Source organism: Pristiophorus japonicus, chromosome 6, assembly GCF_044704955.1.
Source record: "Pristiophorus japonicus isolate sPriJap1 chromosome 6, sPriJap1.hap1, whole genome shotgun sequence".
Lineage (NCBI taxonomy): Eukaryota > Metazoa > Chordata > Chondrichthyes > Pristiophoridae > Pristiophorus > Pristiophorus japonicus.
The window spans coordinates 245,426,181-245,442,676 of NC_091982.1; the positions used below are offsets into that span (position 1 = coordinate 245,426,181).

At 45.5% G+C, this 16,496-nt stretch overlaps 1 protein-coding gene across 4 annotated transcripts in view; it reads left to right on the plus strand.

Moving 5' to 3' along the window:
* Positions 1-15,785, plus strand: part of LOC139266019 (IgGFc-binding protein-like) — a 131,197-nt gene extending 115,412 nt beyond the window's left edge. For all 4 annotated transcript variants that reach the window (XM_070883782.1, XM_070883780.1, XM_070883783.1 and 1 more), the window contains 3 exons: positions 4,687-4,825; positions 8,302-8,445; positions 15,468-15,785. In XM_070883782.1, the coding sequence (XP_070739883.1) occupies positions 4,687-4,825; positions 8,302-8,445; positions 15,468-15,520 (336 nt within the window). In that variant the 3' untranslated portion in view covers positions 15,521-15,785. The remainder of the gene's footprint in view (positions 1-4,686; positions 4,826-8,301; positions 8,446-15,467) is intronic.
* Positions 15,786-16,496: the final 711 nt, after the last annotated feature.

A 16,496-nucleotide genomic window follows, 5' to 3' on the forward strand; every position in this document is an offset into this window, starting at 1 on the left:
ACGCCCATTAGGAGCAGTTGATTAAAAAAATTATAGTTTTGTTGGGCCTTTCTGATACGTCCTTACTACACAGTATAAATGCACACGAGGCCCATGCTTGAGAGAAGGTCAGTGTGTGACCTGTCCTTTATTCCTTAGCACTCAAGTGATGAAGGTGGGTGGAGCTTCCCCTTTTATACCTAAGGTCCAGGTTAGGAGTGTCTCCCACCTAGTGGTCAGTGTTCTCACGCTATACAACTTAGGTCAGTTTATACATGGTTTACAATGCTGGTTGAATACATGACATCACCTCACCCCCCCCCAAAAGTCTTATTGGGATCACAGGTTGAGTCTCTCTGGTGGTTTAACCCCCTTGTAGAGTGCCTGAGTTGGGGCTCCGGTTGTTGGGCGCTGGCCTGAGTGTCTGCTGTTTGCAGTGCCTCAGGCCTGTCCGGACTGCCCACAGTGACTGGGCTCTCCTCCCTTTAGTTCCGGTGTTTGGTCACCTGTGGTGGAGTGAACTCTATATCGTGTTCTTCCTCTGCTTCTTCTATGGGGTTGCTGAACCTCCTTTTTGTTTGATCCACATGTTTGCGGCAGATTTGTCCATTGGTAAGTTTAACTACCAGAATCCTATTTCCCTCTTTGGCAACCACAGTGCCTGCGAGCCATTTGGGCCCTGCAGCGTAGTTGAGGACAAAAACAGGATAATTTACATCAATACATCGCGCCCTCGCATTCCTGTCATGGTAGTGATATTGTGACTGGCGCCTGCTCTCGACAATTTCTTTCATGGTGGGGTGTATAAGGGATAATCGGGTTTTGAGTGTCCTTTTCATTAGTAGCTCTGCGGGTGGAACCCCTGTGAGCGAGTGTGGTCGGGATCTATAGGCCAACAGGAGGCGTGATAAGCGGGTTTGTAGGGAACCCCCTTGGTATCTGAGCATCCCCTGTTTGATTATCTGCACTGCTCGTTCTGCCTGGCCGTTTGAGGCCGGCTTGAACGGTGCCATTCTAACATGGTTAATTCCATTGCCTGCCATGAAGTCCTGGAATTCAGTGCTTGTGAAGCACGGGCCATTGTCGCTGACTAAGATGTCCGGTAGACCGTGGGCGGCGAACATTGCCCGTAGACTTTCTACCGTGGCAGAGGATGTGCTTGAATTTAAAATGTCACACTCGATTCATTTGGAGTAGGCGTCTACTACAATCAAAAACATTTTCCCCATGAAAGGACCTGCGTAGTCCACATGGATGCGTGACCAAAGCTTGGCGGGCCATGGCCAGGGGCTAAGGGGGGCTTCCCTGGGCGCATGGCCCAGCTGGGCACACGTGTTGCACCTGCGAACACAAAGTTACAGATCTGCGTCTATGCCTGGCCACCAAACGTGTGACCTGGCAATTGCCTTCATCGTGACAATGCCCGGGTGCCCATTGTGGAGTTCTCTGATGAACACCTCTCTGCCCATCTGGGGCATGATTACGCGGTTTCCCCACAGTAGGCAATCAGCCTGAATCGAGAGTTCATCCTTGCGCCTGTGAAATGGTTTAAATTTCTCAGGGCATGCCCTGTACGTGGCTGCCCAGTCCCCATTCAGGACACATTTCTTGACTAGAGACAATAGCGGGTCTCAATTTGTCCAGACTATAATCTGACGGGCTGTCACGGGTGAGCCTTCGCTTCCGAAAGCTTCAACAGCCATGACCATCTCAGCAGCATGCTCGGTAGCCCCCTCAGTGGTGGCTAGTGGGAGCCTGCTGAGTACATCGGCGCAGTTTTCGGTGCCCGGTCTGTGCCAAATTGTGTAGTCATAGGCAGCTAACGTGAGTGCCCACCTCTGTATGCGGGCCGATGCGTTTGCATTTATGGCCTTGTTGTCGGCCAAAAGGGACGTTAGGGGTTTGTGATCTGTCTCCAGCTCAAATTTCCTGCCAAACAGGTACTGGTGCATTTTCTTTACCGCATATACACATGCGAGCGCCTCCTTTTCTACCATCCCGTAACCCCTTTCTGCTTGGGACAGACTCCTGGAGGCATAAGCTACCGGCTGTAACTGACCCTTTGCATTGACATGCTGCAACACACACCCGACCACCATAGGACGACGCATCGCACGTTAACACAAGTTTCTTACATGGGTCATATAGCGTTAACAGATTGTTGGAACATAACAAATTGCGTGCTCTATTAAAAACCCTTTCCTGGCTGTCCCCCCAGACCCATTCGTGACCTTTGCATGGGAGCATGTGTAGCGGCTCTAGCAGCGTGCTCAATTTGGGAAGAAAGTTACCAAAATAATTCAGGAGCCCCAGGAACGAACGCAGCTCCGTCGTGTTACGGGATCTGGGTGCTCTCTGAATCGCTTCCGTCTTGGATGCAGTTGGGCTGATCCCGTCTGCTGCTACCCTCATCCCCAGGAATTCTACCTCTGGAGCTGGGAAGACGCACTTCGCCTTTTTCAGTCGCAGACCTACCCGGTCCAGTCTGCGTAGCACCTCCTCCAGGTTGTGGAGGTGTTCTTCAGTATCGTAACCCGTAATGAGGATGTCGTCCTGAAAAACCACCATCCCTGGAATCGACTTGAGGAGGCTTTCCATATTTCGTTGGAAGATCACGGCGGCCGAGCAAATCCCGAACGGACATCTGTTGTACTCAAACAACCCCTTGTGTGTCGTGATGGTGGTCAGCTTCTTCGACTCATTCGCCAGCTCCTGGGTCATGTAAGCTGAGGTCAGGTCCAATTTTGAAAAAAGTTTGCCACCGGATAGCGTCGCAAAGAGGTCCTCCACTCTCGGTAGCGGGTACTGGTCTTGGAGTGACACCCGATTGATGGTGGCCTTGTAATCGCCACATATCCTGACCGACCCATCCGCCTTGAGCACCGGCACAATCGGGCTCGCCCGGTCACTGAATTCGACTGGCGAGATGATGCCTTCCCTCAACAGGCGGTCCAATTCGCCTTCTATCTTTTCCCGCATCATGTACAGCACCGCTCTGGCCTTGTGGTGTACTGGTCTGGCGTCCGGGTTTATGTGAATCACTACCTTGGCCCCCATGAAAGTGCCGATGCCGGGTTGAAATAATGAGTCAAATTTGTCCAGGACCTGTGAGCATGATACTCGCTCCATTGACATCGCCCCATTTCCAGTTCATGACAGCAAGCCAACTCCTCCCCAGTAGTGCGGGACCGTCCCCTGGGACAATCCAGAGTGCAACCTGTTCTCCGAATCTTTGTGGGTCACGACTACTGTGGCGCTGCCTAGCACCGGAATGATCTGCTTTGTGTAAGTCCGTAGCTGTGCGTCAATCGGCGATAATTTTGGCCTCCTGGCCTTGGATGCCCACAACTTTTCGAACTGTTTGATACCCATCAAGGACTGGCTGGCACCCGTGTCTAACTCCATTGATACTGGGATGCCATTGAGGAGCACTTTCATCATTATCGGTGGCGTCCTGGTGTATGAACTGTATACGTGCTCCACATGAACTCGCTGAACTTCAGCTTCCAGCGATTTCCTCCAGTGTCCATTTCTGCAATTTCTGCAGGTATTTTGCTCATCTCTGCAAACTCCGGCTGAATGTGTGCCTCCACGCCTCCAGCATGAGTTGCGGTTTGAAACAAAAGATCCCTTACCAGTCGATCGTCCCTGACTGCCCCTGTTATAGTCCTTGAGTGCACCATTAACAGGTGTTGATGGCCCCATTACTGGCCGCATTGTCCCTTGCAATGGCGTGAATCGCTGTTCAGCTTGCCATTGTCTCTGTCGAACTCCCCCTCTGGGTTCGACTACATGTTGGGGCATGCCTGACTGCCCTTGTCTGCCTGGAGAACTGTGTGCTGCTTTAACAATGTTGAATCTCTGTCCCAACCATTCCTTAACACAGTACCTCTCGTCTGTTCTGCTAGTGGCCATGCTCGCGTGGTTTAAATCCCAGTTTCTTGTCGCCATTGATACGTCCTTACTACACAGTATAAATGCACACGAGGCCCATGCTTGAGAGAAGTTTAGTGTGTGACCTGTCCTTTATTCCTTAGCACTCAAGTGATGAAGGTGGGTGGAGCTTCCCCTTTTATACCTAAGGTCCAGGTTAGGAGTGTCTCCCACCTAGTGGTCAGTGTTCTCACGGTGTACAACTTGGGTCAGTTTATACATGGGTTACAATGCTGATTGAATACATGACACTTTCCCATGCCTCCTTTCTACCCTCGGAGCAGCAGGGCATCACTGGATATTGCTGCTGGCATATTGGGGCAGGCAATGCTAATGTGCCCTAATAGGCATGAGTTGCTTGCACCAAGCATGCACATGATGCCACCCGCACAATTTGGGACAGAGTCTTGGTGACTTCGGCAAACTCAGGGGCCATTCTGTTGCATTTCTGCTGGCGGAGCCGCCCGACCAAAATATCAGGCTCGAGAGGTCAAATTAAGGATGACAAAGGAAAATGGCATCATCAGGTAATATTTTTCCATAAAAAGCTGATAAACGTGGAAGGCACTACCAGCAAGACTGACGGAACAGGAAAAAATGAAGGCATCAAAAGGGACGAGACAAGTTCCTGTCAACAAATAGGATTCGGTGTTATTAGATTTAGAAATGCATCAAGGAGATCTTAGATGGAAAGACTAAATGATCTATTTTTGTCTGAAGATTGTTACCATGTTCTTGATACATATATAATTTATCTTTGCCTTTTGCTGACAGGTTGGGGAAAAGTTTATTACTGAAGATTGTTCTGAGACTTGTGTGTGCATTGGTACTGCAACAGTTAACTGTACAAGAATGCTATGTGCTCCCAACACAGCCTGTACCACCGCTAGTCTTATCAGAGGATGCTACCGATGTAAGAACAAATTTTATTCATTTAATTCACTGTAACTAGATACTCAGGGGTGGATTTTATCTTTCACCACCGGGCGGAAAACAGGCAGTGAAGGATCTTCCACCCGAAAGGAAGGAAAATCGGGCAAGTGTATAACAAGTGGCCAATCTGCTTCTGCCAGTTTACCACCCAGCGGTGAGCGTAACAATCTACCCATCACGGTCTCTTTCTCTGTATCTATCTATAGGGGTGATTCTGCAATCGGGCACTCAGCATGGCATAGCGCTCCCAAGGAGATTATGGGCAAACTCAATGGATTTTCCATGAATGGAAAATCAGACAACAGCAATTTGTATTTTGAATGTAGAGGTGCCAGTTTTCACATGAGATGTTAATCTGAGGCCCTGTCTGCTCTCTCAGGTGGACGTAAGGTATCCCATGGCACGATGTCGAAGAAGAGCCAGGGAGTTATCCCCGGCGTCCTGGCCAATATTGATCCCTCAATTAACATCATCAAAAAAACAGATTATCTGATCATTATCACATTTGCTGTTTGTGGGACCTTGTGTGCAAATTGGCTGGTGGTTTCCTACATTACAACAGGGACTGCGCTTAAAAGAAAGTGCTTCATTAGCTGTAAAGTGCTTTGGGACGTCCTGAAGTTGTGAAAGGTGCTATATAAATGTAAGTCTTTCTTTCTGTATGATTACCTATATCATCAACTTGTTCCCATCCTCAGGTTCAATTTCAACAGCTTTCAAAACTGCTGTCATCACCCCCACCTCAAAAAGCCCTTCTCATCCCTCTATTCTCTTCAGCTCCTGCCCTATCTTCAACCTCCACTTGAACACGTTGCCACCTACTTAAGTCCCTCCTGCTCTTCTTCTATTCCTCCATTATCTCCAGCTGAGTATCCACTTAGAACATAAGAAATAGGAATGGTAGCGTAGTGGTTGTGTTTCCGTGTAAGCACAGGAGATGCAACACCTGTCCTTTTACTTCTTCCCTTCCCACTATCCAGGGCCCCAAATACTCCTTCCAGGTGAAACAGCAATTTACTTGTCCTTCTTTCAATTTAGTGTATTCACTGCTCACGATGTGGTCTCCACTTCATTGGGGAGACCAAGCGTAGATTGGGTGACCACTTTGCAGAACACCTCCGTTCAGTCCGCAAGTGTGACCCTGAGCTTCCGGTCGCCTGTCACTTTAATTCCCCACTCCACTCCCACTCTGACCCCTCTATCCAACCCCTACACTATTCCAACGAAGCTCAATGCAAGCTCGAGGAACAGCACCTCATCTTTCATTTAGGCACTTTATAGCCTTGTGGACTCAACATCGAGTTCAACAATTACATAGCGTAACCGCTGCCAATCTTTGGCTCCCTCCCTCCCCCCCGAACCTGTTTCTTTTTTTCTCCGTGTCTCCAATGGCAGTTGGTCATTATCCCGCCATTCACACCCTATCTTGACTGATGTTTTTCTAACTCCTGGCATTACCATTTGAATTTGGCCCATCATCCCTTTTGTCTCTCTAATCTCTCCTGTCTTCCACCCTATCACAGACCTTCCCTTTTGTTCTTTCTTCCCCTCCCCCTTTCAGTGCTTGTTAAGAATCTGTTCTTTCCGAACACTCTCCAGTTCTGACGTAGGGTCATCGACCTGAAATGTTAACTCTATTTCTCTCCTAAGATGCTGCCTGACCCACTGAGATTTCCAGCATTTTCTGTTTTTATTCCAGATTCCAGCATCTGCAGTATTTTGCTTTTGTATTAGTGGTTATGTTGCTGGACTAGTAACCCACAGGTCTGAAGCAATGATCCGGGGACATGAGTTTAAATCCCACCATGGCAGCTGGGAAATATAAATTCAGTTCATTTTTTTTTAAAGAAGCTACTATCAGCAATGGTGGCCATGAAACTAACAGATTGTCGTAAAAACCCATCTGTTAATGGCCTTTAGGGAAGGAAATCTGCTGTCCTATGTGTGACTCCAGACCCACAGCAATGTGGTTTACTCTTAACTGCCCTCTGAAATGGCCTAACAAGCCAATCAGTTGTTTAAGGGGAACTGGGGATGGGCAATAAATGCTGGTCTAGGGAACTTGCTATCAATCGCCCTATAAAGCATTTGGAGCCATCTTCTTGTACCTGATGTGCACTATCGAAATTTATGTTTTTAATTGCTGAAACCTAATACCTGAGTAATTCTTTACTCCATTTCCTCACGAGCTACACTGCAATAATCACATTATTACAGTTTTTTTTGTAATGACTGGTCTCCTTTCTTCCAAGTAATGGGCTAAATTTGTTTTAGAAAGAGGTTCTCATCCTCAGGTTCTGGAATGAGGGGGCTGCACTCCCAGCTAGGAGTGCCACCAATAGTGGGTGCATCATTGCAGTGCAGGTGGAAAATTACAAGCCGCATGCCCGGGATTTCCCACAGTTGCTTCCTTCAAGCATCACTCCTCACTGAAAGTGGAATGATGGCCTTTTTAAGATCAGCTTTTTGTGAACTAAACGCTGTCCACATTGTTCAGACCCACACTCTCAACAGAGCTGCAATGCTGGCTGTCCAGTAGAGATACATCAGATGCTGACAATTCTATGGTCACAGCTGGTTCATCTTGCTTAACCAGATCGTGCTGGATCAAGCTGCATTAAGCTACTGGAAATCTGTGAATCATCCACTAGTACTCCAGTTTCATTTTTCCAGGGTTTTACCGTCACGGGCAGTATTGTGAGCCATCTGTCCTTCTGTTTTTACCCACAGCATATTGTTACGATATCTAATTTATTGGTGGCATAGGTCTGGATGGAGGGGAGCAGGAGGAAAAAAAGTAATCACAAGCTAAAACACTCCCAGGCAAACCTTCCCATCTCATACCCCATGCTTGCCTCCCTTCTAGGAGATAGCAGAGAAAGCCTCAAAGATCTCATGAGCCATGGGAAGACATAGAGGAGCATATGTTCCTGTTGGTGCGCTTGGAGAGTAAGGATTGATGGGCATAGTGATAGAGGAAAATCAGGCAGGAGTGATTGCATCTGTATAAATGAAAATTTATCCTGTCCCTCAGAATTTTTTCCAGTAATTTTCCCACCACCAAAGTTATGTTGACTGGCCAGTAATGACTTGGCCTAGTCCTTGCTCTCCTTTTAAACAAAGGTACAACATTAGCAGTCCTCCAGTCCTCTGGCACCACACCTGTAGCCAGAGAGGATTGGAAAATTATAGTCAGAGCCTCTGCTATTTCGGACAATACCACCTGAGCATGTTCCACTTTGCCAACCCACTCAGTATACGTGTCTTGAAAAAATTACCCGGAAAATATTAAGCAGTGTTTAAGGTTCTTAAAACAATTGTCAGTTATTAGAACCTTTAGCCTTAAGGTGCCCGTTCAAACAGCAAATGATAGACTGCTGCCAAGAGAGAAAGAAAAAGATGCAAATACTCTGATGTGAGCACATTTTTATGCTATTCATTTCTGTTCTTGTGTAGCTGGCCCTTGTCTCAATAACCCATGTGAAAATGGTGGAATTTGCCAGGAGGTATCTAATGAAACAAGCAGTTCTCAGAGCTTTCACTGTCGTTGTCCAATAACCCATGAAGGTCATCACTGTGAGGAAGAAAAGTCACAGGATGGTAAGACTTGCTTGTAACACAGAGCTACAGAAACTAGTTTAAGAACTGATATATCATGCTTATTAAGAAGGCTACTATCCTTGTACAGTAGGGGTGAAACAGCTATTGAATAAATGAATAAAGTATGATTATGGAAATATATTGGTGACTGTAAGCTGTATAAACTTCTGCATTTCAAACTAGCTAATGTCAGCTTGGCTCAGTTGGTAGTACTTTTGCTTCTTGATCAGAAGGTTGTTGGGTCAAGGTCCACACCAGGACTTAAGCACGCAAGGGCTAATTTTCCTTCTCCCTCGTCAATCCACCTGGGTGCAAGTCAGATGAAGTGTACCCCAAGGGTGCTCTGCTTGACCTGACCTGAACCCACCTGTATTTCAGGCTTGACCCCGGATGAGGGCTTGTGCATGGAAATGGAAGGGGAGTGGCTGCCACCTTCAGGGCCTTCTAGCAGCCAGAAGACCTCCGCAAGCTATGTCCGTCCTGCTGGCCCTGTGAAAACAAGAAGCTTACCTTGTGGCTGTGCCCAACATTTTGCACCCAGGGCCTTCCCAGATTCTTCAATCTGATTGGGCTGGTCACAGGCAGTAAGGCGGCAAGCAGAGTCGGAGGAAAATGAGGCAGGGAAAAATGATCCCCTTCATTTTAAAAATGGGTGCACAGTCCCTTTAACAGGCTGCGCAACGCTTTAAAGTTTCGTGCATGCACGAAATTTCACATTGGAAAAACTGGTCCTGGCCGCACAGGACCAGCAGATAGCCACTTGACCATGCAGCTTAGAGGGAGGGAGCATCATGATGTTATACCCGCTTCATTAGTATTGTCATCATCATCATAGGCGGACCCTCATATCGAGGATGACTTGCTTCCACGACAAAAAGGCATGAATTCACAGGTGTTTCAATGAAGGACCTAATATTCCAGGTCCTGAACTACATGTTGAAGGGTGGAAGATGCCTGTGCATGGATTTTTTTAGCGTGTGGTGGCCGTTGCACACCAGCCACCACACAAGCTTGACAGAGCTAGGTCTTGGTCCAGTGGCAAGGGTTAACCAAGACGACTGGAGACCAGCTCTGCTGCATGGACAATCGCAGTGTGGGCTGGCCCGTGCTGCCCCTGGGTCCTCACCTCTTCTGGCCCCAAACTCATGCCTCTCCTGGGCCCGAATCACCATGCTTGCATCTGCCCTGCCATGGGGAACCCCTGTTAGTATCCAGGCAATGCAAAGGGGCTGGAGACCTGACATCATGAGTTTCCAGGCCCCTTTTTCTCATGGGAAATAAGCATTTCCCAGGCACAACAAAGAGGAAAATTAGTCCTGCAATCTACCCATACCCATATACTTAGAACACTACTCTGTTGTCGTTAAACCGAGGCCATATCTGCCTGTTCTCGTGGTTCAGTTGATATAAAAGATCCCATGGCACTATTAAAATGAGAGCAGTGAGTTTTTCTTGTGTCCGGGCCAACATTCATCTCTATCAGCACCACCAAAAACAGATTCATGGTCATTGCTTTGATTTGCTGTTAATGAGCAAATTGGCTGCTGCATTTGTACATGTAGTAATAATTACTGCGCTTCAAAAATAACTCTTTGTTTAGAATGCCCATGTATAAATAAAAGTGCTTTCTTTTTACTTGGGTGGTCTATAGTCTAGTGCAACAATGGCTGTATTTTTTGGTGAACAAATGACAAAATTATACAAATTATACAAAAATATCACTAAACTTCCTGAATCCCACTGCAGCTAAATGCTTCCTCAAAGCTATTTGACCACAATGAATTTCCAGTAAAAACCCAGTGCACAAAGGTAATTACTAGTACATAAACCACATGCACGCACAACCATCCAGCTTCTTTCTTACTGGAATGCTGTGAATAAATGTACAGATATGCAGTCTATATGCAGAAAAATATAGTCAAAGTTTTATGATTTAAGAGATAAATGTGGGTAACACAATAGATCGAAACATTGTTCATCCATCCTGGAACCTGGTTTGAATCTACCCCCGGTTAGTGTGATAAAGGTTTCTTTCATAGTGAATAGTCTCAGCCTACCTTCCTTTTAAGATGCGCGGCCGCACAGCGCTGCAGAGGTCCCGTGCAGCCGGCTTTTCAATGTAAAGAAAGCGCGGTATTGTGAATGGACCCCGCAGCCGGTCAAAGGGACTGCGCGGCGCCAACAAAAATGACAGGGGGCATTGGCAGCCCAGTAAATTCACACACAAAAATACTAATAATTCATCCTGAACTGCCGCGAGAAATGACAACCTGAGCAGGTGGACACGACTTTGGTATAACGCATCACCTGAAAGGCAGCACCTTCAACATTGCAGCACTCCCTCAGTGCTGCACTGATGTACCGGGCTAGATTACGTGCTCAGTCTGTAGATGTATTCCTCACACCCATTCCTACTCCACTTCCTAACCGAAGCTGAGGTTTCATTCCAGGAGTGGACGCCCCGCCAAACAAAGCTTTTGGTCACTTGTTCTTATGTGGCTCGGTGTCAAATTTTGATTTGAAAACGCTCCTGTGAAGCACCTTGAAACATTTTACTGTGTTAAGGACGCAATATAAATGCAAGTTGTTGGTGTTGTTGATGGGAATTCCAGTTTTGACAAGACTATTGTGAAACTGAAAATTCCCACCTGCAGCGTGCAGCAGAGAATCAGCTCCTAGAACAAAGCAGCAGCCTTACAATAGTTACTGAAGCTGGGACTAGCAGTGAGGAGGTGTGAAAAAACAGAGCAGGGCTGATCGCCTCTTGTTGTACTGACTTTATCACAGTTCTGGAGTTCTGCACAAAAAACACTGTAAACTCTTTAAAAAATATATGTTCTTGTGCATCAAAGTTTTTTGCATTTTTCAAGATGCTGGCACAATATGACCACAATATATTTGTTACCAATGAGGTTGAACATTTTTGTTGTAAGTATATTTTCCTACTGCTCTTTGTACCTCAGTATTTTCTAATAATTCCATATAATCAGGAATGTGATCCAAGAGTCATTTAAGAGGTGAAAGGGAGCACTTTCATTTGCATGTTGTTAAAATTTATTTAAGCATTAGGTACAATATTGATCTTGTGATGTTTCTCCTATGAGCTAATTATTTTTATTGGTGTTTGGCTCCTTTGTCTTACACAGATAATGCAATGAGAATCCTCATTAATACCATCACAGTTTCAATCGGATGATCATTATGCCTACCACAATAATGATCTATTGAGCATGCTGCTTCAGATATGTTTTTTTAAATTAATTCACGGCGTGTGGGGATCCCTGGCAAGGCTAGCATTTATTGCCCATCCCTAATTGCCCTTAACCCAGTGACTCGCTAGGCCATTTCAGAGGGCTGTTAAGAGTCAACCACATTGCTGTGGGTCTGAGTCTCATATAGGCCAGGCTGGGTAAGGACAGCAGATGTCCTTCCCCAAAGGACATAGTGAATCAGATGGGTTTCAAAGACACAATCCCAAAGACTGTCTTCACTGCTTTTATTATATGCTTCTGTCCTGATACATGCTGGGGGTATGGTTGCTCTCCAATATCTTGCCTGAGTAGTTATTCCTCATGAGAGGCTTTGGATAGTGAGTTAGCAAACTCTTTCACCATGGGCATTGTGACTGAACCTGGTCTGTCCTTAGCTGACATTCACGTGGAGCAATTCTACAGGTCAGTAAATGATAGTAACCAGGAGCAGGAGCCTTGCCTAATGATCTCCTCCTTAATCAAGGACTACTACTACTAAATTCCCGCTTGTCAGCTCAGCAGCGACAATGGGGCTGATTAACCCAGGCAGTAAGGCTAATTGTAGAAATTCATACTGCTGTGCTACTGAGATCAGCACCTCCAAAACCCATGACCTTTACCACTTAGAAGGACAAGGGCAGCAGGCACATGAGAACACTATCACCTCCAAGTTCCCCTCAAAGTCACACACCATCCTGACTTGGAAATATACCTTCCAAACAGCACTGTGGGAGTACCTTCACCACATGGACTGCAGCAGTTCAAAAAGTCGGCTCACCACCACCTTCTCAAGGGCAATTAGGGATGGGCAATAAATGCCGGCCTTGCCAGCGACGTCCACATCCCGGAACAAATAAAGCCAACTTAGCACAAACTGTAAATTGAACACTGGATCTTCTTGATGTGAATGGCTCAGCACTCATTGACTTATCCAGCTGAACCATCAGAGGAGCCCTTAACCTTTGCAAGGCCTATGTATGTGTGAGCAATATCACTAATCAGCATTAAGATATGTTGTAAATAGCAACAAATCACATTCTGTTTCTGCTGGGTGCGCAGAAGCTTAACGTTAACACGTCTATGAACTTGCAGGGAGGCAGCATGGGAGAGGGGTCAACAATAGCCTCCTTCATCTCTTAATTTTCTTCATTAAGACATCAAACGGTGTTACAGCTGGTATTAACATCACTCACAAACAGCAAGAGCCCTGCCTTCAGTGGGCGAGGCTGCATCTATTAATTTACCCCATAATCACAGGCGAGATGTTATTTATAATTTTTACTGAAAAATGTGAACGCAAGGGAAAATATTCCCCGGTGCACTCTGCATAACGAATTAGTAAACCCATTTATAAAAGACAGTTTTATGATTTCATTAAGCATGCTGCACGGAGGAAATTTTCCCACTTCATCTTTACTGCAGACCAGAGCTATGATTTCACCAGTTCAATGTCTGCTCCCTGCAAAGGGAAATTAAATTATTTAAGTAAATTGCTGAGGGCTTCCAACAAGAGACAGCCCCACACGGACCGGTAGCTGCTGATTGGAATGTGGGCCTTTAGTTTTTTAATTATTATTATTCTTGTGTAAATGTAGGACTGAAAGTACTGGCGGTATTTACATGCTGTTTATATCAGTTTGCAGTGATACTTGGGACCATATTCTGCCACCGGAAACATTAACAAACTTTTCTCTTTCAGATGCTGAGCGGCCGTTTTTTGCAATACCAGAGTTCTTTTGTTGTCTCAGTTTTTTAACGTGTGTTTTAAAAAAATTTTTATTTCATTCTAATTTAATATTGTTAATTTTGAAGTACTAGTCAGTCACAGAGCTAAAACCAAGTAACATATTTTACCAGCTCCGTGATAAACTGTGAATTATTAGCTTTTACAGTTCATTTGCTCTACTCAAATCTCCCTGCTCAGCCAGATTTTCAGTGCAGCAAACAAACGTATTTTCAATACTGGTGGAGGGAAGATGTCCTCAAAGCACGACGTGTAACAAAATCATTGACCCATTTATAAAGAATGGGCTTCCAATCTTGTTTCACACCACCTAGAGAAAATCCTCCCCTGGGGTGAGGGTAATTCTAATCTGTGACTTTATCTGGTACAAGCTACCTACTAACCATTATTATTACATGTTTGCTACCATATACTGGTAGTTAGAAATTAGGATCAGCCGTGATCTTATTGAATTATGGATCAGGTTTGAGGGGCTGTATGGCTACTCCTGCTCCTAATTCTTATGTTCTTGTATTCTTCTGGAGCCCTAGTCAACATTCTTCCCTCAACCAATACCACACACGCAGATTGACCAGCCAATCATCTGGTTGCTGCTTATAAGGTTCTGATATGTGTAAAATGGCTGCCACCTTTTCCAACAGTCAATGCACTCCAAAAGTAATTAATTACAGTGTTTTAACTCCAAAATTCCCTAAACCAGAGGGCTGTGAATGTTAAGTTGTTGAGTTGTTGAATAACCTCACATTTCCGCCGGAGTTCTCCCACCGTAACTTCGGCAGGCGAGCCGCAGAAAGCCCGAAAAATGGCACAAATGCAAAGTTATTGCCGACGTATATGGGTGATGGCCCGTGGAAATTCAACCCCGGCCTGGTCTGCAGTTTAAAAGGACCATGACATAAATCACTTCCCTGCCCACCATAACCTTCAATCCTTTGTCTCTCCAGAAACTCGTCTAATTGCCTCTGGAGTCCACTAATGCTTCAGTGTTCTTCGCTGGATCCATTGTGCAATTGTATCACCCTTTGGCTGAAAGAGCTCTTTCTTCTAAATAAGAACATAAGAATTAGGAGCAGGAGTAGGCCATACTGCCCCTCGAGACTGCTCCACCAATCAATAAGATCATGGCTGATCTTTGACCTCAACTCCACTTTCCCACCTGGTCCCCATATCCCTTCATTTCCCCTAGAATCCAAAAACCTATCTACCTCAGAAAGCTAGCATGTAGGTATAACAAGCAATAAGGAAGGCAAATGGCATGTTGGCCTTTATTGTAGCGGGGTGGAGTATAAGAGTATGGAAGTCTTGCTACAGTTGTACAGGGCCTTGGTGAGACCACACCTGGAGTACTGTGCACAGTTTTGGTCTCCTTATCTAAGGAAGGATATACTTGCCTTGAAGGCGGTGCAACGAAGGTTCACTAGATTGATTGCTTGGGATGAGAGGGCTGTCCTATGATGAGAGAATGCGTAGAATAGGCCTATATGCTAGAAGAATGAGAGCTGATCTCATTAAAACATACAAGATTCTGAAGGGGATTGATAGGGTAGATGCTGAGAGGCTATTTCTGCTGACTGGAGAGTCTAGAACTAGGGGTCACAGTCTCAGGAAAAAGAGTAGGCCATTTAAGACTGAGATGAGGAGGAATTTCTTCACTCGGGGTTGTGAATTTTTGGAGCTCTCTGCCTCAGAGGGCCGTGGATGCTGGGCCATTGATTATATTCAGGACTGAGATTGATAGATTTTTGGGCTCTAGGAAAATCAAGGGAAAGTGGAGTTGAGGTCAATGATCAGTCATGATTTTATTGAATGGCGGAACAGGCTTGAGGGGCCATATGGCCCACTCCTACACCTATTTCTTATGTTCTTGTGTGTTTTGCGGGCTGTATGATACCCGGACGATGAGAGCTGGCGGAAGATGATCAATATAACAGGATGGACTTATAGTGCCGAATTGTCTTTTCCTGTGCCTAAAAAATTCTTATGCTCTTAATGTGCCAAACCTGTTTATGATTTCTTTCATTCCTCAGGAAATACAGTTCTGGAACCCACCAGAGCAGAAGAGTACACACGATCAGTTTAGCAAGAAACCCTGCTTTTGATGATTGGGAACGATAGTGAACGAAAATCCTTCAGTCTTCATTGGTGAAAAGTCCTGCTCGAACCCATGCAGCGGCTCCCTACCTTAGTCACACTGCCTGTCTGGTTAAATATTAATATAAAAATCATTTGTGATCTTTTGAAATGACAAATGCATCTGTTATTTTGAATCTAAATTTGTGACTAAAAGCTTGCCTTTATTAGAAAATTCTACTGTATTTAGAAACAAATAAATGGTTATTTTACAATCTGTTTCTTAAGCTGTATTTCCTACTCGGATAATACTTCAAATTGTTCATCCTACAAGCTTTTCATCCTTCCTGCATCCTCATTGTGTCTCATCATACCATCTTTTATTGTAACTCATTCCTTTCTAGGATTTAAAAAATAAGGATTATCATTCTGCATGAAGAAATTTGGAAATTGCAACATATCTGGGAGGATTCCACTAAAGGAAAACACTCCCATTTGTACAATGCCTTTCATGACCTCAGGACACACCAAAGTGATTTACAGTTTTATTTTTGAAGTGTAGTTACTGTTGTAATGTACGGGCCCAGATGAAGCGTGGGCCCAGGGGTAGCACGGACCAGCCCACACTGCGATATGTGTGCGCACTAGGTCCGTGCAGCAGAGCTGGTCTCCAGTCGTCTTGGTTAACCCTTGCCACTGGACCAAGACCTAGCTCTGTCGAGCCCTTGTAGTGGCTGGTGTGCAACGGCCACCATACGTTAAAAAAATGTATGCACAGGCATCTTCCACCATCTTCAACATGTACTTCGGGACCTTGGAATATCAGATCCTTCATTGAAACACCTGCGAACTCATCTCTTTTTGGTGTGGAAGCAAGTCATCCTCGATATGAGGGACCGCCTAAGAAGAAGAAGAAGTAGGGAGACACAGCAACCAATTTGTACACAGCACGAGCCCATGAACAGCAATGTGATAATGACTTGATC